Below are 27,157 nucleotides of genomic sequence, written 5' to 3'. Positions count from 1 at the left end.
ATTCCCCTTTGTTAAACGGTAAGACGTCTGACTGAAGCGCGTTTGCGAATGGTCAGAAACAAGTTAGTATGATTAGACAAGTTGAACACGTGTGAAACACCACAAACAAAAACCATTGTTCCCAAAGGACCCTTTTCCCACCTTAAATGAGACCATTGAAGAAAAGCCCATTGACGCATTTAAACAACAAACTACAAAAATAAATCTTTTGCCTTGAGGAAGTAAATGCATTTTCTTATTGTTCTTTTCATGAAGAGGGCCCTTTTATTTCATTTAACCAAGAACTCGGAAGTCGCTCTTTATTTGTTACATCGTTAAAGGTGGGGCCTTGCCTTTCCCCCCCCATTCGTTTCACTTTTGACTGCAATAATACTGAAAAACTTACTCACAGCAGCCTCTCTGTAGTGTCATCCAGCAGGAATGTGCAGAGTTGCTCAAACGCGTCCAGTTCAAACACCAGGCTGAATTTCAAGAGGGTCATCAGCGGCTCCTCAACATGGACGCCAGACCTAATTGCGACAGGGACAGCAGAGTTGATGAGGGTGAAACTAATTAACGACGGATGACTCTTTCGTTGACTGACGGTTATTGATAAACTTCATTCCATTAAGCAATGCAATTATCACGAACACACTTCAAGAGCGGTGTAAAGAAAAACCCATCAACATAAACCACGTGCCAAATATACATAGAACACACGGCACACCTATTTACAGGTTTATAAAGACACATTTCGTGAGGTTCGTTTCAAAGTTAACATTTTGTCACATGGCTGATAAAAACAGACAAATGTAAAGTTCATAATACGAACCCCGAAGTTACAACCCAAACCCTTCAATCCAAAGTGTGCATCTCCACACACACCTGGTGCTGACAAATGGGCTGATTGCCCAACCCGGACGGCTTTATTTAGCATCGCGACCAAGATCCACGCGCACACACAAACAAATCAAACACGCGGGATCAAGAACTAAACTAAGCAGGACCGTACCTTGTGCACCTTTCCAGCTGGTCGCTATGTGAAATTGAGTGGACGACCGCGCGCACCTGTCGGCATTTATCTATTTCCGATTACCCAGGCCTACTTTACCCTTTCAAAATAAAACATTACCAAACAAATCACAGCTGCTCACAAATTACCGGAAACCGCAACACGGCCCTCAGGCTAGATTCAAGACTACAACAGCTGATCATTCATGCCGTCGAACATCTTCAAAGTGCGGTCGGATTGTAAAAACATCGCGATCGCCTTTTCCTTTATCAATTCTCCCAACACATTTCCTTCATCCCGGGACGTTTTCACGGGGTTAAGGTAAAGTAGATAGGAGGGACAAGTACCTCACTTATGCCACAAGATGGCAGCATTTAACCGGTACAGATCCAAGAGTCAAATACTCAGGACTAAGCGATTAATTCATTTACAAAAGTAAATATACATGTACCCAACATATTCCAGAAATGTTCTGATATACTCTAGTTATCGTCTTTATACTTGTCTCTTTAGAAGTCATTTGCCTCCTTTGACCCTTCTCCATATTACTCTAATTCTAACATCTCTAAGATTAGTATTTACAAGTGAAACCATCATTTTCATCTCACAGGGGAAACAAACAATGCAATAACACACATTAGTATTTTCATTGTTTTATTAAATCAAATAATCAAAACATGGACATTTGTGTTATTTCAGTCATCTTCCACTTTTACTACCTGAACAACCAGGTAATGACTAACGGCCAACATTTACAGTATGATTTCCCCCCCCCCCCACAATGTTGAGACGGCAGCAGGATCACAAAACAGAGTGATGTCAAAAACCAAAAGCAGTCCAGGGAAAAATGAGCCAACAACAGTATCGCTGTCAGATATAAATAAAACAAACTTCCCCCTTTTTTGTCGCATTTCTCTCTTAATCCACCAGTCCAGAGATTCTTTTCTTTCCACACGGGATTACTTTATTTCTTCTTCTTCTCCTGCGTGCTGGTAAACCACTGATCGAGGAGCTTCTTGCTGTAGTAAATCTGCCAGGCGTGCACCTGCACGCCGATGACAATCACCAGGTACATGACAGTCACGGCGGAGAAACCAAATATAAAGCGGTAGGATTTGCCGTGCCTGTAGAGCTGCTGAGCCACTGGGAACATCTCCATGCTACCGTAGATGAGAGGAGCCACGCAAAACAGCCCGGCACTGATCATGGAGATCACCAGGTAGCTGATGTTGTTTCGAGGCAACGCCAAGAAGCTGAAGACCGTGGGGATGATGCTCAGGAGGTACGGGTACTCCCATTGGTACGGAGAGGCCACCACCTTATGGGATACCAGGCTCAGCTGGCTCACTGTCACCTGAGGATGATGAGAGAACGTTTGTTTCTGATAAACAACAGTCAATCTAAAATAAACACTTTTTCAAAAACATTTCTGCACGCGTCATTACCTGAGCCGCCATCAGCACCCAGATCAGCAGATGGACGATGTTGAGTTTACGGATTTCAGACTTCAAAGCGACGCTGTGCCAAAAAAACACACAATGGAGACAGAAGAGTTCCAAATTCTCCATTAACATCATTTCATTTTCCTCTCAGAGAACAATTACACCAACGTGTTTCAAGAACCTACCTCATCTGGTAATGTGAGGCCACGCGCTCCCGATGCTGAAAGTCACTGCCGTCTGTCCCCGATGCTCTCGGACCTGCTCGAGAAGCCATGCTGGGTATCTGAAAACAAAACGTACAAGTTTAAAGCTACTGGTTGTCGAAATGATCAAGCACTGAAACATATTGTAGACAATCATGATCATTTGATTTGATGGTAAAGCTCAAACAGCCTCACAAAGCCAATAAGAGTCAATGTGTCTTATTTCTTCACACTTTCACATTTGAAGTTCATTCACTTTACAAATACAATCACTTATTAAATGGTTAATAATGGTGACGTAAGTGAAAGACTGCATTTATATTATGGACAACTTCCAAGTCTTAACCTTCAGCTCTTTACAGAATCAAATCCTCTGAGCTTTATCCCACATAAAAAGTAGCATGAAAAAACAAACTCCTTTAGTAAAACTACTTCACCTTGCTTTGGCATCAGTCTTTTACGTACCACACGGCCGCTAATACATTGTCCACACATGACAAAGTAAGGACATGTACATCTCGGACAAAGCTTCAGTTCACTTTATATTTAATTGTAAGAATTCACAAGTCACTTTATTTGTTGTCGGAGAGTTGAGCTGACGAGCTAGGTCGCTTAAATGTGAAGCTAAATTGACAAACTGTCTCGGAACTAGGTGATAATAAAGCCTCACTACAAAAGGACAATTGCACTTACTGTTTATTTGCAGTCGATCATTGAAAAAAAAAGGTGACGAATAACACAGGGAAGTCTGCTGCTTGCTGTTAGCTGACTGGATACAGATACAGGAAGCGTGAGGAGCAAACCGGAAGTGTGACGTCGCAAACTCTTCTTCTTCTTTTAGAGTTCCGGCAGGCTGTACACTGTAAAGTGTAATGCTGCCCTCCACAGTCTAGGAGTCAATACTTATTCCGTGTCCTTTGATACAGGCCTGCAAGACATTGGGCATTCATTTCCACAGAAAATATGGACGGAAAAATTAGTTCATGCATTTGTTACCTCCAGGTTGGATTACTGTAATTCTATTTTAGCAGTGTGCTATTGTAAATCTCTAAAGACCCTCCAACTCGTCCAAAACGCTGCAGCTCGTGTTCTTACTAGAACTAGGAAAAGGGACCACATTACTCCTGTATTGGCTTCTCTCCATTGGCTCCCTATAAAATCTAGAATAGAATTTATAATCCTTCTGCTCACCTACAAAGCTCTAAACGGTCAGGCACCATCGTATCTTAAAGAGTTAATTGTACCGTACTATCCATCAAGAACATTACGTTCCCAGAATGCAGGCCTGCTCGTGGTGCCTATAGTCTCTAAAAGTACTATGGGAGGTAGAGCCTTTAGTTATCAGGCACCGCTCCTTTGGAATCATCTACCAGTCGGGGTCCGGGAGGCAGACACACTAGGTACTTTTAAGAATAGACTTAAGACTTTTCTTTTTGATAAATCTTATAGTTAGGGCTGGCTTAGGACCAGCTCATAGTTATGCTGCTATAGGCTTAGACTACCGGGGGAACTGGCACCAGTATCTCTTATCTCTCTCTCCCTCTTTCTCTCCCAGCTTTCTTATCTTATAGTAATAAGATATGTTTATAGTGACAAGCAGTAGCTTGTCACTATCTTTGTATTCTAACCTCTCCTTTTGAGCTCTCTTAGGTTCCTTGAGCTCTCTTAGGTTCCTTGGGACTGTTGGTGAGGATGGCCTGCCCAAACAACCCCCCCCCCCCTCCCCCTGAGGATGGCCTGCCCAGACCCCCCCCCCCAACCTATCCCATCCTATTCTTCTTTCTGCATCTTGTCCCATCTCCCCCATCCCATTTTCAAGCCCAGCACAGTTTAGCAGATGGCTGTTCCGTCATGAGCCCGGGTCTGCTGAAGATTTCTGCCTGTTAAAAGGAAGTTTTTTCTTGCCACGCTATGACGGATTAAGCTGGGCTCTTGTAATATAGCCATAAGTAAGGTCCTTTACCTGCTTTTGTAAAGTGTCTTGAGATAACGCCTGTTATGAATTGACGCTATATAAATAAAGATTGATTGATTGATTGATTGATTGACTTCAATGACAAGGATGAGAGTCCCGAGTCAATAACTGACTTCTTTCATTCTTATAACTCCAACATACAAATACAACATGTCAGACTGTTTCTTCCTGCCCACATTGACACAGGCCATCTGGATGGCTACACCGCAATACCCTAACCTCAGCCTTGTTAAAACCACATCGTCCTTTCTGCTAAATTTCAGCAGAAGCCTTTTCCTTTTAACTGATGGTTGCAGAGAGAAACGATGCCTGCCCTTTCTAACTTTTCTTTCAATATACTATAACATTCACTCTTTCCAAGAGGAACATTCATGTCAATACTCTGTTTACTCAAAGACTCCTTTGCAAGCTTGTCAGAGATTTCGTTTCCCTCCATCCCTGAATGACCGGGTACCCATAATAACCCAATTTCACCACCTACATTCTCAACTAATGTTCCCTCTCTTAATGCCACCAGTGCTGCTGTTGAGTCAGAACAGATTAAAGACTTTGAAGGCTGGGTGTCCCTAACCCACCATACGGCCCATAAAATAGCCAAAAGTTCAGCTGTAAACACAGACAAATGGTCAGATGTGCGGACACTCTGTTGAATCTGAAGGTTAGCCACATACATGCCAAACCACATACAGCTTTCCCTGATCCTGGAACCATCTGTAAAAATCAGAGTATATTCCTCCTGCATCTGATTTACATGTACACCTATATTCCCAGAAATCTTTTTTCCATGTTTCTGCTCAAGCAGGGATAGATCTACATCAGGCTCTGGGAGCAACCACAAAGGAACAGGTGACCAAATAGCTCCAGATACTTTGTTTTGATCAAGCCCAATGTCTGCAATTGCAAATTGCTTAATGTGCTGAAGGACAATGCAGGGGTTTTTATTTTATTTTATTTTTTTTAAAGTCTTTTCCAATCATTAAGATGTCAATTTGGTTGAAAACAGTTCAAAGGGCCTTTTCATCTACTTGTTTAACATTTTGTTTGGTTTTTGTAGCGGGCACCATACCAAGGACCGAGACATCTTGCACGTTTAATACAAGAATATGCAAACTACATGCTTTTTTGCCCTTTTTGTGAACTTTCATGCACATGCAAAGTATTTTCTTTTTAACATATTCAAAAATGGTTATTGTTCAACCACTGACATTATGAGCAGGCTTCAGTGACTCGTTGTTCCGTGTGTATTTATGCAGTTTTGGTAACAAACTAAACATGGCTCAACGTACCTCTTTTGCAGTGTACAATTCTAATTTCAAGCACGAGCGTGACTGTGTCCAAAGACATTATTTTATCACTTTATTAAACATTTAAAAACATACACACACACTTAAAAGCCACCCCCCAATAGATGTGGTGCACTGTGTAAATAAATTACACAAAAGAAACGCAGAAAATGAAATAAAGGAAAAGCCGACAGAAGTGTGAATGACAATAAGCACAAACATCCAACGTGTCTTGGAATATTTGACTTTTTGCTACAGAACATGTTCTGTTTTTGTTCATTTCTTATAAATGTCACCATTCACCATCCAGACACAGACATTTAGTCAGTAGTCAAATAAGTTACAGAGAGTAATGACAAATTTACAAAATGTTCAAAGATTAAACAATGCTTTGACAACCAACTGCCAAAACTTACAAATCTAAACTGTTTAACCTGTTTTTTTCCCCCTCTGTTCAGGAGTGACACATAACATGATTCCTCATTGTTCTGTCAGATGCAAATGTCCATTTTTGCAGCATAAACATTTACAATAACTGAATGTGTACAATGAATCCGAGTAAACGGCCCATATTTTTAACTGAAACCTTTGAATGTCTTGTACAATGACATGAATATGTACTTTGAGTATGTGCCTGTAAAGCAAAACACTGACTGAAAAATGAATAAAAGCTGCAACACGGTAACTTACTGGTGCAGTCAGGTTATTAACACTGATATATTGTGTGTGGATGGCTATAAGAATAAATGTAAACATACAACATTCACAACAACAAATACGTGAAACTGTACCAACCAAAACCTTCCCAATGACCGGATGTGATTTTTTGATGCCCGTTACTCAAAAAGTTGCGTTTCCCAGGCTCTACGGATGTATGTTATTTTATTATGTCGAGCATTTAAATTCTAATGACGTGTTTCCACCATGTCTCTATTTTGCCTTCATATATTATAAAACATTCAACTTCACCTTCATTGTACCTGTCTGACTACTCTACTTTTACTATAAATATGAAAATGTACCCTTCAAATGTCAGTGCTATTTCCCTTTGTTGACACCATAAACTGTATCAAACCTGGCATTGCTTGTGTAGAGTCATTTTTAGGCCAAACGGTGGCAGTCGCCACACTGGAAATGCCAACGCTGCCAAACTTTGGGACGACTACAAACAGACTAACAGACATTCTAGAGGCCTGTCTTGAGCCAAAGGATAACAGCTACAACTCTGCAGCCATGCCCCTACATTTATGACAAACTCTTTGCCTTAATAAAATACAAATGGAAGAGTTGGAAACAAATTTCAACCCCGTACGGTGTGTGCCGATAGAGAAATCGGCCGTTCGTACCCAAACCCTTTTTCAACAGGGCTGTAAACGTGCTTCCGTTCTGCTGGGGAAAAAAGCCTGCTTAATATGGCGCGTCGTGGGGTTTCCTTGGCTTTCTGAGGAACTGCACTTTTTGCAGGCTCAATGTTGTTGCATTGGGTACAACAAGAAACCAGAGAATGTGGAGTGGACGTATTGACCGGCGTAGAGTCCTGCAGCCTGGTCGGACGGCAGCTGTATATGCACAGAGTCTCCTTGTCGCAGAGGTAGTACGGCGCTCCCCGACGCCTGATCCAGCAAGCCCTTCTTGTACTCGTCGTAAGTGTACATCACCGGTTCGTTGTTCTTCATCAGTGCCACCCACACGTTTCCTCCTTTGCAGTGGACGTGGTAAGCAAAGTAGTAGATCCCCGGCACGCTGCAGGTGAAAATACCACTCTGGGGATTGTAGTCCTGGTTGCCGTTGTGTAGGAGTTTGTCAAAGACGACGGGGGAGCCGACGGGAGGGAATGGATTTGTGAGCTTAGCTGTGAACGAAGGCATCTCCAGAGCGTTTCCTCCCAGCTCACCCTCGTTCTTTTTCTTCTGCCAGCCTTGTTTTTGTCCGCTGTAGGGGCCGGACACGGGGAGGATCTGTCCCGTGTCGGGAGAAGTCAAAGGAAGTCCTGGAGGACCGGGTGGTCCGGGTAGTCCCGGTTGCCCGGGAAGACCGGCAGGGCCGCTGATACCGGGGCTACCTTGAGGACCGATGTGACCGGGGGCCCCTGGCTTACCCTCACCAGGATATCCGGCTTTACCGGGGAAACCTGTTTCGCCTTTCTGTCCCGGTGGCCCAGGAGGTCCAATTGGTCCCCCGGGTCCCATAAGACCTGGAATACCCTGGGGTCCTTGATGGCCTTTCTCTCCCGGCTGCCCCGACTGTCCTCGAGCTCCAGACAACCCTGCGCCGCCAGGGTTTCCGGGTAAACCCCTCGCACCGGGTTCTCCTTTGGGGCCGACTGGCCCTTGAAAACCTCTCTGGCCTGGTTGTCCCCCCTCTCCTGACCTACCTGGTTGACCTGGGAGGCCGGGAGGACCCGTGTCCCCCTTCGTTCCCGGGTATCCTTTCAGTCCCCCGGCACCACCCTCCCCCTTTTGTCCTGGAAAGCCAATACTGCCCGGAAGTCCAATAGGACCCGGTGGGCCAGGCGTACCGCTCGGGCCGCTCGGGCCGATGACTCCCGGGGGACCTCCGTGACCTTTATCGCCCTTTGATCCTGGAGGTCCAGGGAAACCGGCGTGACCCTTGTGACCCTTAGGTCCTGGAAAGCCTGGTTTACCATATCCTGGCAAGCCTGGCCCCCCTGGTAAACCAGGAGGGCCGGTTTCTCCTTTTCCCCCAGGAGGCCCTGGTTGTCCCCTGAAACCATCTGTTCCTTGTTTCCCAATTCCAGGCAGGCCAGGTGGTCCCGGTTGACCTCTATCGCCAGGGGGTCCTGCCGTTCCGGGCTCTCCGGAAGGACCTGGTTTTCCTGGTATCCCTGGTTGACCGGGGAGACCGTTTGTGCCAGGTTTACCAATCCCAGGCATGCCCACATTTCCGGGGGGACCGGGTGGTCCGCCAGGTCCTTTTAAACCTGGCAAACCAGGTAGACCAAACCCTTTGTCTCCCTTTGACCCCGGAGGACCAGGGAACCCCTGTACACCTTTTTGGCCCGGCTCCCCGATAGGACCCAATTGTCCGGGCGGCCCGTAACCTCCTGGTTTTGAAATTCCGGGGAGTCCGGGGGGACCTGGGAGCCCTGCGGGCCCAGGAAGCCCAGTTGGCCCTTCGCCACCAGCAGGACCAAGATCCCCTTTTGGTCCTTGTAACCCTGGTCCTCCAGGTTTTCCGGGCAATCCTGGCATGCCAGGTTTTCCTATTCCAGGGTAGCCTTGAGGACCAGGAGGCCCTGGCTTTCCTGGCATCCCTGGCAATCCCTGGCCTGGTAGCCCTGTAGGACCTTGGGGTCCCGGTGGTCCAGTTGGTCCTGGTGGGCCCTGAATTCCTTGTGGTCCTTCTCTGAGACCTTCCCCACCTGGACCTTTAAGGGGACCTTTAGCCCCTCTGGGATTAAACGTTTGTCCTGAGAACAGAAAGAACATTTGGTCAAGAGAGGTCAACTTCAACTGTTTGATTAGAAACAATCACAATTTATTATCAAAATAATGTCTATGGCAGACCCCCATTAAACAGAGCTCAACTTATGGATCAATGGATATTTAGATTGTATTGTGTTTTTCTTCTTACATTTTTCTTTCAAATAGATGTGATAATGGGATCTGCTGCCACTTTTGTTTATGGGGAGCCTGTTTGTCACTAAGTCAATTTACATTTTCCGTCTCTTTTCCCAAGTTAAGAAACAGTGTGTACATTTAGTCACTTCTGCTGGGGGTTTTCTTCTGTTATTATTGTCAAACTTATAAAAAAGAAACCTACATACATCATCCATTATATCCAGTAGTATCCTGTGTTATCCAAAGTTTGCAGACAAACATTAAAGCGCAATAAACAAAGTCTGAACTGACAATTAAGAAAAAAAAAAAGCAGGTTGGAGACAAATTTTAAATATTACCCCTATGATCACAACCAATCTGCTCTCTGTGTAATAAAGCAAACATGTGTTGAACTGTAAAATGTCCTGTAGCCTTTTATCCTGAGCTTTTATTTCAGGGTCGTCATTTCTTGCAAACGTGTTCCCCTCACCTTTGCCTTCAGTAAGTGGCCTCTCTTTGCCCATGTGGAAGGGAAGTTGAGGAAGCTCTTTGCCGTACTGAGGCAGTGATGGCATTTCTTTACCGTAAGGCAGGTGCGGCATCTCGTTCCCCATAAACTGTTGCTGAGGGGGATAACCGTCGTTGTATTGTGGCAGAGGCTGGTGCTGTGGAGGTGGCTGTTTGTGTGGATAATACGCTCCCGCATGGACCAGGTGTAGTAAACACAGGTTGTGTACTGTGATAAGTAAACAGAGAGAAGGGAGGGCAACTGCTGCCATTTTTCTGCAGAAGGGAAGACAAAATGGAAAACTGTAACCCTTTTTGATCACACTCTTTTCTTACATCTTACTTAAGTTCAGCTTTTAAACTATAATTGCTAATTATTAAATAAGCTAATGTCAATCCTAAAATAAAGGATTTAAAAACCCAGGGTTGCTCTGACATTGTAGTTTGTTACCAACAGTGAAAGAAGGACATGTTTCAAGAATTTGTTGTGTCAAAAGAGTTTGTTTTCATGGAGATAAACAGTCAGTTTACATTATAATTAATCAAATATCCCTGGAATTGCAATACAATTATACCATTCTTGCACAATGACAATTTTTCACCAGTCAAAAATATCTCCAAAGATTTCCAACTTTAAGTTTCAGTTTGCGTTTTCATCACTCACTGTGTTAAAACAAAATGATTCCCATACTTACACAAGGGTACATAAGGAGACCTTAATAAAAACAATATTTGCAGACAAATGGTCAACATCAAAGCAGATATATCCTGACATTGTATGAAATTACTTTTAAAAACCATCAAAATCCTACAATTCTCACATAATTCAAGTCTTAATGTTGAAACGTTTAAGTCTCCAAGCCAGAGCAGAAATGACACTGGTGACATCCATCATCATGCTAATTTTACTTTTACAAATCATAATATGGACAAATGCTTCAAAATTAAATCTACATTTCAACATGTTAGCTTCATCTGTTGACAGACAGACGGACAGATGCAAAACTCAATACAAGTTTATATTTAATTCCACCAGCAGGCTGTGCTCTTCAGCTGATGAAAGTCGCTGTGGGAGAACAAAAAGAGAAACAAAAACACTTTCCTGTCTGGCTTTTCCCCTCCTCCTTCCTTCCTTTTGATGATACATTTCAAACATACTCTGCAAAACCCTCTGAGTCTCACATCCTTGAAGTGAATTACACTAAACTCATGCTGCTAAAACACATGTATCATAATTAAAGAGGCCCCTCAGGGGTCGTGGTCACATTTAAACATCATCCTTAATCCTCTGAACATGTCTAAGCTGAAGAGATCAACAACAATCTGCCAAGAGCGCGACGTGATAATAAACGCTGAAAACTGTGCTATGCTGTCTGTATGCCCAAGCTGTCAGAGAGAAGAATTAATAAAAGTAAGACTTGCTTAAATTTTTTTCTGGACAATTATCAGAAAAAAAGCAAGCTCCGTGGTTCAGGCTGAATATTTCTTCTGTAGGTTGTTTTTAGCACACCTTCCTAATCTGTAATAATCAGTGCAATCCAGATACAAAGTATGCAAAAAGAAAGCAAACCACGAAAATAAACAGAGCTTTAGGTACCCATTAAAGCTCAGTGTTCATATCTAAGTTTACAGTTCTGCAATTTGGGGTCTTTCTTACACTTCTAAAGACTACTGGTTTTTTTTTGGGGGGGGGGGGGGCAAGGGATTTGAACTATAATATTTTACATCAACCTTAACAATCCATTACCATCATGACCATCAGTAATAATTAGTAATAAATAAAGTAAAGTAATAAGCAATAATTCAATTTTAAACGGTCCTCAACTTTGGTGATTTTGTTGAAAAACCTACATCAATTTTTTTAGTTTCAACTGAAGCCAAAATATGTCATAATGTTTCATAGTGCTTCAGTAAATGCTGAACACTAACGTTGCATATAAACAGTACGTATTCAAATCAATCAAGATTGCATAAATGTTTCTAAAGTCAAACTCTCCAATAAATGATATTCCAAACACTAAGTATTAATGGAAAAGAAAAAAACTAAGGCCCAAAATGCCAATAATCTTTTTTTTGCGTAAGCTCACGTGTGTGTGTGTGTGTGTGAGAAACTTTTAATGGTCATTTCTTCAACTATTTTCCACCATTCAAATCGCCAAATTCGCTCACTTTCAGGTATTTTCTCCTCTCGGTATGAAGGTCGTTGCTCCCTCTGGCCCGTTTCTCTCCTACTTTATGCTGCTTTTCTGGGTCTTTTCCAAGCCATGAGTGGGACGGTGGCCATGCACAGAATCCAGCCAGGTGTTAGCTGCAGTCCTGCTGGGCCCTGTGAAAATATAAATGCCAGGTTGGATGAATGTCGGGCTGTGACCTTTCGCAGAGGCCTGGGGTTTGTAACACTGAGCTGCCATCCGAATGGTAGACACATTTTGGAAATTATAGTTATGCTGAGACAAAGCTCTTTTCCTTAGGAATGCATGGACAGATGTAAAATCGGAAATCGGTATCTTACCTGCTAGCTGGGGATCGATATGAAATATCTTCTGCTTTAATAGTGGGTCAAAAATGACTAACACAGAAACCAGCAGTAATACTTTAAACTGGAAAAACCTGATGCTTCTAGTGGGGTGGAAACAAGTTTGTATACCTTACAATACATGATAGATTAAAGTCCATGCCAAAGCAAAGCTCTGCAAATATTACCCTCAAACGTTAAATCATGGGCAAATCATTCTGAATGTTTAAAACATTGTCGTTTTACATGTACTTCCTGGATTTTAAGCATGTTTAATAACATCAGGGTGAAGAAAACGTGTCTTTAAACATCTTCCCAAAAGCTTAAAAACAGAACCAGAGCTTCAGTGTGACTGGACCCATCACATCCAGACTATGTCCAGCAGCACAGACAGAGCCGGTGCACACACTGTAGATGACCTCTGACCTTTGTCAATGTTCATCCCAGACACTTGACATCAAGTCAGCACTTTACTTTTACAGTACTTTTAGTGCCTCCTCTTTGTTATTTTTGTATTGGTCTCATCTTGTTGACTTTTTATCTTTCATTTCATGTCCCTGGATTGTATTGCTCTGCAGCTTTCTTTACAAAACGATAAAGAAATGGTGTTCACTTTTCACAGAGAGACACCCTCTCCAGTGACTTTCTTGAATGTAAACTCACTTATTAGAGAGAAAGGTTAATCGTGTCTGTACAGACTCGGCTTCAGTGCTCCCTCCAAGAACGAGAGGCTTACAGTAAAGCAAAAGCAAACATGAAAGTGACATCATCTTTTTTAAATGTCAAGTATTACAGGGGAACACGTGGGACCCAAAGATGGTATGATGTCAAATGAAAGGGTTTCCTCCTGTTCTCGCAGTTTTTCTCAAGTAAAGGAGACAGACTCAAAGAAGACTTTCACTGTTAATTGAAAGCAGCTTGTTGTCTCTCTGCGTTTCCCTGAGCCGCGGCGCTGGAGCTAATTTGTCAAACATCTTTTTCAGATCTGAACCCAGCCCGGGATTGATCCTCAAGTATTGATCTCCTAAATTGAACATGATTTCACACGTGGGGATGATAAACCCCACTGTTGCTGCAGTGGACACGCACCCCCCCCCCCCCCCCCCCCCCCCACCGCTTCCCACAATGCAACGTTTTCTCTGCAGACAAAAGAGGAACACATGGTCGACGAGGAAAAGAGACGACCTCCATTAAAACACAAGTCAGGGGAAAAAAAGAGGACAGGACGACGTCATGAAACACATGTTCTCTTTTACAATACGCCAGAGTTTGAAGCTTAGAGCAGACAAAAACACATCCTGTCGAATCAGCAGGATGAGCTGCTTTAGAAGACGAGCTGAATTTGGACGAGCTGCTTTAGGAAGCTTTTGGCAGAGATTCGTTTTTATCATCTAACATCTGACACATCGGGGGAAGGTTAAGGACAAAAGTAACTTCTCGATCTGTGCTGTGAGCTGCTCAACTTTTCAACAACACATTCAGTGTCTGTACTTTTCAGTAAAAAAACCTTTATTCAACTCAGGGAAAAGGAAAGCTGGAATTTATACCAATTCTTCACACATATTATAATATTATTCTTTAACTCAACGTCAGATTAATCACCCAAACAAAAGTCTGTTTTTATCGTAGAAATACAACGTTTTCAGTCAGTGTACTTTTTCATTGCAGCAAATATAAATCATAAGCTGTCAAGCAGACAGGCTGAGCAGCACTGACATTACATTAAGTATTTACTAGTTTACTTTGTGAGTAACAAACTGAACTAGTCATACTGTATTACAGTCGACATAGTCACTATTATCGAGTAAATTGGGTTGGAATCATTTTTAATCGTGAAACTACAAAAGAAACGTGTCTAATAGATCGATATCTGTTAACTGTGTCGGATAAATTTCACAAAGTTATTGGACGTCGTTTTCTTAGAGAAGCAGATTTAGTCTTTATAAAATGTTATCTCTAATGTGACTGAAGTGTTTTGTTACATTTATACACTCTCTGGTAAATCTGATTTCACTTTGTGTTTTCTGACGGTAAAAATGTTTACGTTGAATATCATTAAGTCACACGACATTAACAACATTATTGACATTTATTTTAGTGGAGGATTTAGTATTTGAATAAATTTGCTCCGCATTAAAAATAGCACATCTTGTTTATTGTCTTCTTGTTTCATGTCTTTAATTTTTCCCAACGCGGCTATTTCGTTTTATAAATACACAGTATAATTAACTGCAGGACACTAAAATCTTCTTGTTTTCTCTTCACCATCAGGATGAATGAGGAGAGTAAAACAAATAAACACCTTAGATACAACTTGCTTGAATCCTTTGAGAGGTGATTTATGAATAATCATAAAGTGAAGTCAAATGATACCAGCAGCACACAGTTTTCCACTGGAACATCATGCCGAGAGTTTCTTATCACTCCTTACTTTTCACTTTTTACTCAGAGGATTTGATTGGACGACGTTCACCTCATCAGTCATCTTCATCTTTCCAGACAGAGTAATGGGAAAGTAATTGGAGTAACCGTGTCTGGCCAAGAGACTTAATTTTTCTACAACACATTAAATTATAAAGACATTACCCCGTGTGTGTAGCTTTGATTACTTGCTGAACGCCAAAGTTTCAACACAACAAATAAAGCGGTTCCCCAAATGTTTTATTGGATTATTTCCGTCTGATAGTTCTCATTTATTGCTCAAACATCAGCTTTCAAGAAGTGATCAGCTAACATGTCCTGATGACAGGCTAAGATTTATTGAGCTATTTAAAGTGAAACACCTGCGGAGGTAAAATTCCATGTACAGCGTGATTCTTTTCAAAGTGCAGCCCGTGTTTCTGACGGAGATGCCATCAGGGGACTGAGATTGATGTTTTTTTAAGTGTTGGAGGCCAAGCAGTGAGCGGGGAGAAATTTACTCAAAATGAGCTGACATTTAAGATCTGTGCAAAACAGAACAGACAGGGGCCCTAGGCAAAAACTAATTCAGGGGCCCCTCTGCATGTTGCTTTTCACCACTCATGTGACAACCCGCCGTGACCTTAATTCATTAATTACATTAACAGATGTTCATATAAACCTCTTAAGAGAAGGAGAGTCACTTCCTGCTATACAAATAAAGATTGATTGATTGATTCCTCGATCCTTGTTGTTATGTTGTCCCTGGTCCTCTTTATTTTGCCCTCACATGTAAAGGCGGGTGAGGGATAGCTTTATCACGTAACAGGAAGTGACTGATTAGCCCCAAAAAAGTCACTGCAAAAAAAGCCTGAAATCTTTTTCTACTCCAACACTAAGCGCCTGGTTGTTGACGAGTGCCGTGTTCATGTTAAGTGACTTACATAAATAAAACTGATATAAAGCTGATAAAAAACCTTAATGACTGATTATCTATCTTTAAAATCAAAATACTAAAGTCCAGCTGCAGGTTTCTGTCTGCCTGCTGATCAATCAGAGCATTATTCTCCTGATCTGTAATACTGTGACATCATGTCAGGGAAGGAAACGAATCCCTCTGTTTGCGAGGATTTGAAAGGTCAGACAATAGAAATGTACTCGACTCGACGTCCTTAAACCCGCTGTGGTCTGAAAGACAAAGACCAAACAGGAATCCTCTTACAAAGCTTATGCTTATTTTTCCAGCTTTTCATCTCTGTCCCAAACTCAGCTCTGATGAAAACTCTTCAGACACCTCCGCAGCCCTCGCTCGATGACAGACTCGCCGGCCCCCTCAAAAGACGCTGGTCCCTCTGAACCACTTTGCCAAAAACAACCGCGGCCGCTTGGTTTCCAGCCACAAGTCTTTTATCACCTCCATCTTGAAAATAATCAAATTTCAATTTCTCCTCTGTGTTCTCCTGCTGACTGATTCCAGATGGGGAAGTCTACTGCCTGATAAACAAACTATGAGAAACAGAGGCATGTCATTGCTTACAGATCTGGGTGCCAGTCTTAATTGCTTGTGGTCAGACTTGACTGTAGTGGATCTCAAACAGATTGCAGATGGTCTTTGTTTTCAAATGAGGCACCCAACAGCGCTCCAGGACACGGCTGTAAACAAACGATCGAGGCTCAATGAAGACTACTAAAAGCACGATGGCATTACTTTCAGGCCTAACTTACACATGTTTGTTTCCTACACTATCATGTTTGCAAAATGCTGTTTGAATTAAAAGAAAACTCGCGTGCTCCTGAGCGGTTACTATGCAGATTCAAACAGATATTTAACTCTTTATGTATCACATCCCAGCTCTAAAACCTGTTTTTTTCTTTAAAGACAAGATTCTCTTATTGATTTGGCATATGCTTCTGCTCAAATTTATTTTATTCTGTTTGCACATCTGGGCCAAGTAACCATGACTGAAACCCAACAACAATACAGATGTTATCTCTTTCAACAGCTGTAAATGTAAAGTCTCTTTTTTAAAACTGTTCATCAGCTCTGATGTTAAACGACTTCGACAACTACAATCTTGTTTGCATGTGTGTGAGTGAGAGTTGTTTACGTTGTTGCTGTTACGCATCATCCTCAAGAGCAGTGGTTCTCAACTGGTGGTTGGGGACCCAAAAGTGGATCGTGAAGCCATTGTCATCGGGTCGCATATGAATGCCTGGGAAATAGTTGTGCCAAAAAGTCTGTGAACAGATTAAAACATGTATGTTTCACACAGTCAAGTTTTTTGAACAATCTAAATCTGATAAATTGAAAAAAAATTGGAAATTTGAGGTCACAATCCACAGCTCAGGAGCAAAGTGTTACAGAGCGTGTGGGTCGATAGAGGGCGCCAAACTCCATTTTTGAATTTCATTTTCAGTACATGAATACTTGATTCAATCTGTATTATTCCTTGTCTTTTCCACAGAATGGGTGTGTAACTAAAATCGCTTTGGACTGTAAGAGAACTCAAACATATCGATCCCTGGCTCATTAAAGTAATTTTTTTACAATCTCAATTGTTGCTGTTTTTAGTGTATTCAATACTTGACTTTGGTTTGTTGCGTCACGCCTTCCGCTCTCCGTCCCTGCAGAGCAACAACTTCTTTCCTTACTTCATATTCACAAACCTCAACTCGGATTCTGGACCTCAGGCTGTTTTTCTTTCCTGCATTCACTGCCCTGTCTGTCTCTGAGCGGGAGATTTATCTGTGATCAATCAACAAGTAACATTTATGTTTCTCCCCACATTTAAACTTATCTTGATCAGAGGTAAAATACGCACAATTTCCCTGCAGAAAGCTGAGAAATGAAGGTTCTTTACTCAATCTGGTTCCTTCAGCATTCCTTCACACCTACTTGATCTCTTTACAGAGCGAAGGCCGGAGTCGCCTTTGGAGACGACCTCGACCTCAAACTAAACAACATTAGGTCGGTAAAACATTGAAATGACCACAGGATGTAGCGTCCGGACATGTTTGGAATTGGCAGAGTTCATGTCGTCTGTCTTTAACGGACATACGTGCAGCTAAATGCACCTACAGCTCCCTCACACTCGATCAGGCCTCTTCACACATCTCATTGACACATTTTCCTTCTCCTGCAGCTCCGAGAACCACAACTCACCCAACGTCTGGCCACAATTTTCATCTCAGCCGAAGATCTGAGAATTATTTTCCTATTAGTTTCAAGTTTTGTCAAAACAGACTGTCTGGTTTAGCACTTAAAGCACGGCCGAGGTAAGAAGCACTTCAAGCTTTTTACACAAGTTGTTTCTACATTTAGAGAGAAAATCAGTGGAGACAAGGAGGGGAAGAAAGCATTGCTGAATCTAAAAGTGAAGAGAGTTTATTTTATTGATAACCTTGCACAGCAGGAACGAAACACTTCAGAGGCTTTTTCAGACTTGTTCACGTTTTCGCCTGAACCTCCTGCGGTTTTTGCCACATTTCTTCTTCTTTTCTCTCGTATTTGCACTGGCTCTCAACGGGACACTGTGCTAGTGAGAGATTATTTTTGTAGGCAATAATAACGTTTGGCCAATCATCAGATCTGATCACTTCCACTTTGCTTCGACCACAGACTCCAGTGGGGAATTCTGCAGTTTGCAGCTGCATAAATAGATTTTGTGTGCTGTGTAAAGGGCTGTCCATACTGTGGCCTCTCTTCTTTATTTTATTGTCCTCTTTCTTTTTTATTTCAAACAAAAAGAGTCATTTCTTTCCACTACTGTGAACATTATGGGATTATTTAAGATCGATGGATAAGCAGAATAAAGAGCTCCACACATTGTTTTGCTCAGGTATCATGAATCATAGGATGCAATATAAAGATCATCTGAGAACCTTAAATTGAACATAAAAACATCTCTATGCCTCAGTATAAACTGTTTAATAATGACCTGTAAAATAGTGGGCCCTTTCCCTGCAGGAGTCATGCTTCCACTTGATACATGGGTTCATTTTACAGTTAACACTTCTGTTCCTTTCGAGTGATCTTGAATGCAAACTTTGACTTTCATTTTTTCTTCAGTCCGAGTGAATTGGAGAGTGAGTGAGTTGGATTTTTACGTCTACTTCAATCAGGTCAGAAAGCTTCCTCCTCCTCCTTTGCCGCCAATAACTGTGATAAAAGCACAAAAACACCAAACAACTGCGCCGCAAATTAACCACAAATACCTCGGAAAATCTCCAAAGACGAATGCTTCAAGAGTTGAAACACGCACAGTCAAACGTATAGATGAAATGGAAAACACCAGATGAGGAGCAATTGGTGAATGTTGGATGGTAAGAGCAGTCTGATATTAAAAATAACTATGTGGTGACTATTTGATGCTTTGGGAAGGTTTTTGGGGGGTTTATGACTGGCAGTTTCCCTTTGATGAATGCTTCCCCCCGTGTATTTTTCTAATATTTACTCCACGTATTGCACAGACTGCTACGAGTCATCTGGGTTTGTGCCGTCTGTATTTGCAAACTTTATCCTATTTTTACACACATTTCAATTTATCGACATCATAAACTGCCCCGGGATCATCGGGGTCTCCCTGCTACATGCATGCACGGTCAGCCGCCTGACAGTAATGAGATATGACGACGATCCTGCGGAGCTTAATGTGTTATGCAGTCACTCCGTAAAATATGCCACTCAGAGAAAAAAATACGAGCCTCCCTTTCCCTTCTGTCCAGATGTTTTTGCAGTGCAGTATTTACGAGGGATAATAAGAAGTACGACTGTGTCTACTCGGGAGTTGAGATAAGAGATACTTTGCAGTAAATCTGCAAAATGCAAAACTGTAGCTCCAGAGTAATGTTTTTAAAGTAAACTGCCCCATGCTGCACAGTAACACAATGTGAGTTTAACTCCATGCAAAAACATGCTTGTATCTGATAATACAAAATGTTCCCAATCACATGCTAAATGTGAATAATATTCTCTATTTGGAGGCTGCAGAGCACTGCACGGTAGCAGCAGAGCGCGGGGACACATGGACTGGAATCCCATTCGCTGCAGCTGCAGGATCAAGAGACACATTCCCTCTGAGCTGCATAAACACTTCCTGTTCAGTAGGTGAGAACTGTGAAGGAGTCTGAGTGCGAGACTGTGAGGGGAAAATACTGTCAGGGGACATTTACAGAGCAACAAATCTATAAAGTTACAGACTGCTGACAGAGGCAGCTAATTAACTCCTGCATGCACTTTCCAACACAGTCTGGTGATCACAACGTGCAACTGCAGCTTAGAGGAAAGTCTTAGCATCATTACTGCATTAACACCCAAACACAACAAACGTCCTCTGAGAGACTGAAGCCCTGTATCTGAAACAAGAGACAAACTGCAACCACAGCTCCATAAATCCACTAAAGAGCCTCTAACAGTAAAATACATGTAATATGAATACATACGTGTGCATGCTGGGTGTTAGACAACATTATTAATACCGGGGAACACAATGTGTGTGAACACAATGTCTTTGCCACTGACACTCTAACATGTAAAAAAAACAAATAAATCTGCATGCTTCTTTTAATGTCGTTACTGCTTTTAAGTTTGGGGACATTTTTCCATCTGAAATCATGAGCAGTTTGAAGCCTACCTTTTTGCTGTTGACTGGCATGACAAAGATCAGTGCTGTTTGCACGTTGTGTTGTTTTAGCCCTGAAGTGAAGGGTTTACAGCATGAATGTACTGTTTTATTAAAGGGCTGGTGAATGCAGTCAATTCCTGATGTGCTGAGTGGTTTTGAAAAATAGTTTTCCTCTTACTGGACCGACTAACGCTCCAAAGACTTGCAGCCAAAACTCTGAGACCAAAACTCAAAAGAGTTCACATGAGAAGATCCAACTCCCCTCAGGCTGTTGGACACAAAGTGAAAAAATGACAAAATTGTACTGCAACGTTTGTGAGGACTTACTTTGAAAAAGTTTATTCTACTCTATCCAACTACAAAGCACTAAACGGGTAACTTCAACGACATAAACCTGATAACAACCTGAAGATTGAAGAAAAAATAGACCTTTAGTTGTATGAAACTGTTTGCAGAAGAAGAGAACTCTCCTCCTCCTACAACATGGAAAAAGCATGCAGTCCTGGAAAAAAAGAAAACAAACAACCCCTGAAATTGCTGCAAAGTCTGGTTAGTTGAATTATTCCACTTCAGGTCAAGTCTTACAAATCAGTCAGGCATACACCAAACACAGGGCCTTACAACCTAACAGAGTGAAGATTTACACATCTGTGTTCTTGTCTTCTGCTTCAGGCCAGAATGGCACAACAACATTTTGCTGACGCCAACAATCCTTCATGATTACATTACAAGTTATACGGTAATCAAAAGCAATCAGAAAACTAATTGTGCCACTTCTTTAACCTCATCTACCACATTTTCCCCTAATTAGGAGTTTTCTCTGTAAGAGCTGCAAGTATACAGCTGCAAAAACATCCAGCAATGTTTCCACAAAAACAAACTGGGGTACTAAGAGTTATTAGGATGCTTATCAGAATACTTGCACCGCTTGTTAGCAAGACGCACATTTCCATCATGAGATAAATTGACTTTTTGGCGACACTAAGCTACTTTTACATGCAAGTCAGAGCAGCTATTGGATTCTTCCCCCCTCATGTAGCAGAAAACAGAGCTGCAGATTTACCTCGGACGTGTTTATATATCATGATTAATCCCTGTCAGGTGTGAACAAGGATTCCTGAGTGTTTCCTGGCAGGTACACACTCACATTTTCTCTGTCTGGTCATTTTGAGTGGACAGAACTTTGAATTATCACGTTATTTAAGCCATGTTAAGTTTGATTATTTATGTCTGTTGCGAATCCATTTGCAGTGCTGTATCAAATCTGACTCAGAGTTAAAAACGACTCCTTCAGCATGTTTTAGGTACAAAATGTGAAAAAAAAGTGGTAAGAAACATCTTTCATAGATGAGAACTTTCCATCTCTGACTCATTTTTCAGAACAAATATGGAGTCTGAAAGCCACTCTCTTAAACTGACTTTAATTCTGTTTTCTGTAATTCATGTGGAATACCTAACCTTACACTGAATCCTTGTTTTCCTCAAGCTCTGCATAAAAAAAACAACAACAACCTTCTGAACATTTGCTTTTCGACAGAAGGATATGCAACTGAAATTTCACAAATTGTCAAGCCCTTCTGTTAACTGGTGCTAAATCCTGTCAAGATGCTGCACCGTGCATTTATTTTAACAAGCTTAAGAAGGAGTTATTCTTCCCAGGTGTCTCCTTTTGGATTTTCTTTGCCTTTGGAGAACTGACAAACACTATCTGCAGAGACTTCTGTCAGCAGCAGTAACTGTGTGAAGTAGAATGTCTTATGAAAAACACACAAAGTAACAAAACAAAGTCAATGTTTAGTTCCTCAGTGCTAGTACTCTGATTTAGATGCAGTCCTAAAAGCTACATGGTTTTAGAAAAAAGCAATGCAACTGGACAAACATTCGGCAATAACAAAAACAGTAAGCTTGATCAGCTGCTATGCAAACCAAAATATCATCAAATCCTGCCGTGCCAGTGGTGATGCATCACTTACCTTTGAGTGTGTGTATGTGTGCTGCTGCAGGCTGGAACTATCACACGGCTTTAAGGAGTTTTGGACGGACGCTGAACAGCAGCCCTGGTGAGGGTTTGGCTTTTATCTGCAGGTGGGTGGAGCTGAGGCACGGCCTGGATCACTGCATGTATGTGAGAGACGGAGAGAGGAAAAAAAAAAGTGGATCAGTATGAGAGAGAAACATCTACTGAGGCTGTGAGAAGTTAGAAGAGACTGAAACAAACAAAAAAGGAGCTCACTTCAGCTGCACAATCGCAGATCACGAGGAGGAAGATTCTCGTTTGTCTTGGACGTCTCTGTGCATTCTTTGCATGCAGAAAAGATTTAAGGGCAGGGTCTCACTTTGGTTTTGGCTTAGGTCAAGATCGAGCTGAGAGGAGAGTTCTTGAGTTCTTTGTCAGACTACTACCACACACACACACACACACACACACACACACACACACACACACACACACACACACACACACACAGTAGTCTGTTCGAAGTTATTCTGCAGCTTGTGATTGAACAGTGTACTGCAACTTTCCAAGACAGATTATCAAAAGGACATTTTATTCAAGTTAGGAAACGCAGTGCAGCCCTCAGTAATAGTAATACAAATGAAACATCTGTACTTAAACACAGCAGTCAAAGCAGAGAGAGAGAGAGAGAGAAAGTGAACCAAAGTGATGAACCTACCAGCTAACCATCCAACCAACCGCGTTGAACAGAAGTGAGCAAGAAGTTGTCTTTCAATTAGCTTATTCAGGACAAAGACATCCATTCCACCAATTCAGGAAGTAAAATCCCAAATTCCAACAAAGACAATAGAGATGCATCACGAGAAACTAGACAACAAAAACACACCAATTATGTTCCTCAACTTCCATCAAACCAAAAGCATTGTGGATAGATTTAGGAGCTCTTATTGGATATCCTGCACTCAAACAATCTGAGAATATCCATCAGTCTTATCATTGAGGATCATAACTCCTGATAACTTGCCAAAGAATAAATACATCTCAAACATCTTCAAGCTTTTAGATAATGCATGTCCTCGTTTGGAACAAACAAACTTAAAGGCTTCTACACGTTTGCGCGGCAGAACATGTCTGAAATGGCTAACAGAGCTCATTCTGGATCTGCTTTTTGTCCTCTGAACCACACTTTTAAAGATTCTGGCTTCAAATGGACTTTATCCGTCAACAGATGCGAGTCCTGACTGTAGTTACATGATGTCATTACAGGAACTAAATACCAGGTACAGCTGTGGGGAAAAGGAGGCTAATGGTGAGTATTTGACCAGGCAGTTCTGCTTGAGGTATAAGTTCCCAATCACAACATACACACGGGGAACAAGGTGAACACATCAGTCAACACCGTCTGCAGTACTTCCTTAACAAGCTAACGTGCCGATTCCTGCTGGAAACAGTTACTGACTGTGGAGTCGTGCCGTTTGCTCTCTCATGACAACCTCTGAATTTTTCTGTCTGGCTGTTAATCTGTTCGTCTCATAGCTGGCTTTGAAACTCTGATGTTCCTTTCCATGTTTGGTAGAAAGTTTCAGAGTTTGGCAGAGCAGCGGTATGCCAAAAGGTTCAGGAGTCGACAGCTTGTCTTCATCCCCTCATTAAAGCTAGCGGGCTGTGTAAGAGGCACAGAGAAAATCATTTAGCCCTCTCAGTTTCCCTCAGAGTTCCTCAATGTGTCTCACTGTACAAAAACTGGCACAACTGAGTGAGAGATTGCAGAGAAGGGAAATAATGAAACCACTTAATTGGCTGAAAAATGTCAAGCAGTGCCAGTCGTTCTGAGAGTGTGTTCAGAGCTGAACGCTAATGTTCCAGCATACTCACAAGTCAGGGTCATGTTGGGATGGTTCGCAGGTTGAGCGATTATATTTGTCAAAGTGTTTGTTGACTTACAGCATGCTAACATCAGAAATAAACACAGGGGGCTTTGGATAAGCTAACACTTATGTCGCACACTGCTCGTACAGAGGCTATAGTCCTCGTCACAGTGCAGCGGCTGTGGGTTCAAATCCGACATCTGCTGCATGTCATCATGTAATCTCTATTGTGATATTCTAAATAATTCCTTAGCAATCCCTTGTCAATGATCTAAAATAAAAAGTGCAATGGTGTATTTTCACACAATTTCTAAGAACGTGCATTTGATTTAATTGCAATACAAAACTGAACACAAAACACATTTGTGGTTGCCCTGCTGTACATCAGCAGCTGTGCTATGTTGAAAAGGCAAACACCTTTATTTTACTATGTTATTGCAGAGGCACATCATGTATTTTGCTATTTGCAAACACAAAAGAAGCCCGTGCAGCTTTCATTAACTGTATTGTATGAGAACCTCTCACAAGCACTCAAACTGTATTTAAAAAAAAATTGCAGGTCAAATATTATCTTTAGCATTCGGCAGGTCCGTTCACTCCAGCCTGCTGCGTGAGACAGCTAGAAAAAACACAAGAGTGGTCGTGCCACTTTTTGCGTGCAAAGGCAACAGAATACTGTTTGTGCTTTTTCCCACCATTTATTTTCGTTTGGTGAAGTCAGGCCAATTACAGAGCAAACCAAAGCAGGCCAGTTCTATGTGATATCACAGGAAAATGATCATTAGCCGCTAACCCCCTTTACCAACATTTCCTGTGGTCATTAAGTCTGCAGGGAGGACAGAAAAGCAGGGTTGTTTGAGGGCTAAATCACCTCCACTCTGCACTCTACACCCTCTTTTCTTGCTCTCTCGGTGTCTCTGTGCTGGAAACCTCTCATCCTCTGTTTTTTCTAACCATGATGCAATCGTCTCAGTTCAGCAGACCATGAATAATTAATTACTTTATTACCTGTTGCTTTGCTGCAGTTACTGCTTGGACTCGATTTGGTTCTGCTCTTTATCAACATTTTCCGATGAGATATGATCAGTTTGGGAATTAAAATGTTCCCTGTAGTGTCATTTTTTAGTTTTGTTGGCCAACTTGTCCCATACATTTTTTATATTACAGTTAGGTTATTAATTTGTTTCCTACATTCTCCAAAATGCAGCACCAAATAAAGGGACAATTAACACTCAATGCACTCATACTTTCTATACTTGTTGTTTTGAAATATGTCTAACTTTTTCCACCAAAGAACCAGAGGATTTTCAGGCACAGCTTTACCAACTAACAACAAACAAAGTGCATGAAGACTGAAAGGCTTACAAGAGGTCGACATGCTTCAGCAACACTTGCTGTAACTTTTTCTACCATTAATAACTCACTTTGGAATCATTCAATTGATTTCTTTGCAGAATAACAGAGTATTTAAAAGTAAAATTACAGAGTACAATAACAAAACAAGTGCAGAATTGCAAAGTAAACCCCTGACATAAAATATAAATATTTGTTTAAAATGAACTTCCATTGAGGATGCGCTAGAGACAAATTAATTAAACAAAAAAGACAAAGTTGCAGATTTTGAGACATGTTTAATTCTCGCGACCCAAGCTCCATGTTTCCAGCATCTATTTATCTTATGCCAGGTAAACGTTTGTGTTATATTTCAATAAACTCCAAAGTGTGCAAGTTGAAGTCGCACTTGAAAACGTTTTAACTAAGACTTGGTACTTAAAACTGAAAGATTAACTTGCTATTCAATGGAATGAATCTTTCTCTCCTCCCTTCTTAACAGATGAATGTAATCCATTTATTTCTGAGCATCAAAACTTCATAAAGAAACTGCACAGTTTATTTAACTTATCTCCAAACCTCTCCATCAACGGAGCTAATCTGTGAACTCTGTTTCTGGGCAATTCCCCACAGCAAGAGAAGAGAAATGACATAAAAAAAAAAAAAAAGGCAAACATGATCCTTAAACATGTCCTAGCCGTCTGTCACTCATCAACTACACCTCCTACTCCCACACTCCCACACTGCCTGGCTGCTTCCTCATATACAAACTCAGACTCACTTACACACACCTGGGCACACCTGCCTGCCAGAAACCCTACATATATCAATTATTCTGACTGGGCTCGTCTTCAATTGCATTGAAAAGATCTGGAAAAACATGTCATTTTCAATATTACTCAAACACCTATTGAAGTTGTAAGCTGCACATAAAATTGTTATAAACAACTAAATCATGCAATATTTGTCACTTATATTTTTTCATTGGAGATAACATTTAGTGTTTTCTACTATACTGCATATTTTAAGCACCCTTCAGACCCTTAGGCATACTGAACCTGTTAACGATAAGTCCACTCAAAATATCATCCATCTCAATTGCAAAACATTTTTACAGCCCAAAATAGTTCAGCTCAAATGTTTTCACCAAAATATAATTGGCAAAGCAGTTTATGAATGGTGCCAAGATTTATCAGTAAAATAAAAAGGTTTGAATAAATTACAGAAAAAAGCAGCAACCTTCGAATCAACTCATTTACTGTCTTTTTAAAACTTGTAAAAAAAAGGACATCCACTGCATCGAATAACATCTACATGTTGAGTAAAACTCAGTGACTGCAGTCTGTTTCATGGCATATGCACATAATTACGATACTTTCCCCTCATTTCCCCACATTATATAGAGTATGTAGTCATCTGATTCTAAGACCACTTCATCGTCCTTGGGCATGAAGGTATTCTCTGTCCGTCAAGATTACTGCACATATACGAGAGAATACC

The 27,157-nt window shown here is 41.5% G+C and overlaps 2 protein-coding genes across 3 annotated transcripts; both read right to left on the bottom strand.

Moving 5' to 3' along the window:
• Nucleotides 1-1,758: 1,758 nt before the first annotated feature.
• Nucleotides 1,759-3,459, bottom strand: LOC306818850 (protein jagunal homolog 1-B). Its single transcript, XM_079336574.1, has 4 exons — nucleotides 3,330-3,459; nucleotides 2,619-2,716; nucleotides 2,437-2,509; nucleotides 1,759-2,345 (listed from the first exon to the last, which is right to left on the bottom strand). Exons 2-4 carry the CDS (start codon nucleotides 2,705-2,707, stop codon nucleotides 1,956-1,958), a joined length of 552 nt encoding a protein of 183 aa, XP_079192700.1. The 5' UTR covers nucleotides 2,708-2,716; nucleotides 3,330-3,459; the 3' UTR covers nucleotides 1,759-1,955.
• Nucleotides 3,460-5,950: 2,491 nt separating this feature from the next.
• Nucleotides 5,951-22,802, bottom strand: LOC306818745 (uncharacterized protein). 2 transcript variants are annotated; one of them, XM_079336465.1, is made up of 5 exons: nucleotides 17,544-18,001; nucleotides 16,985-17,114; nucleotides 12,131-12,287; nucleotides 9,945-10,237; nucleotides 5,951-9,324 (listed from the first exon to the last, which is right to left on the bottom strand). In XM_079336465.1, the coding sequence occupies exons 4-5, from the start codon at nucleotides 10,231-10,233 to the stop codon at nucleotides 7,361-7,363; spliced, it is 2,253 nt and encodes a 750-aa protein (XP_079192591.1). In that variant the 5' UTR covers nucleotides 10,234-10,237; nucleotides 12,131-12,287; nucleotides 16,985-17,114; nucleotides 17,544-18,001; the 3' UTR covers nucleotides 5,951-7,360. The 2 variants fall into 2 exon arrangements, with proteins under 2 accessions (XP_079192591.1, XP_079192590.1); XM_079336464.1 differs by lacking the exons at nucleotides 16,985-17,114; nucleotides 17,544-18,001 and adding an exon at nucleotides 22,470-22,802.
• Between the last annotated feature and the right edge of the window lie 4,355 nt (nucleotides 22,803-27,157).

The sequence above is a fragment of the Symphodus melops genome (genome assembly GCF_947650265.1).
Source record: "Symphodus melops genome assembly, chromosome: 23".
Lineage (NCBI taxonomy): Eukaryota > Metazoa > Chordata > Actinopteri > Labriformes > Labridae > Symphodus > Symphodus melops.
Note: the sequence above shows the minus strand (reverse complement) of the source record. Positions and strands in the feature narration are given on the sequence as shown.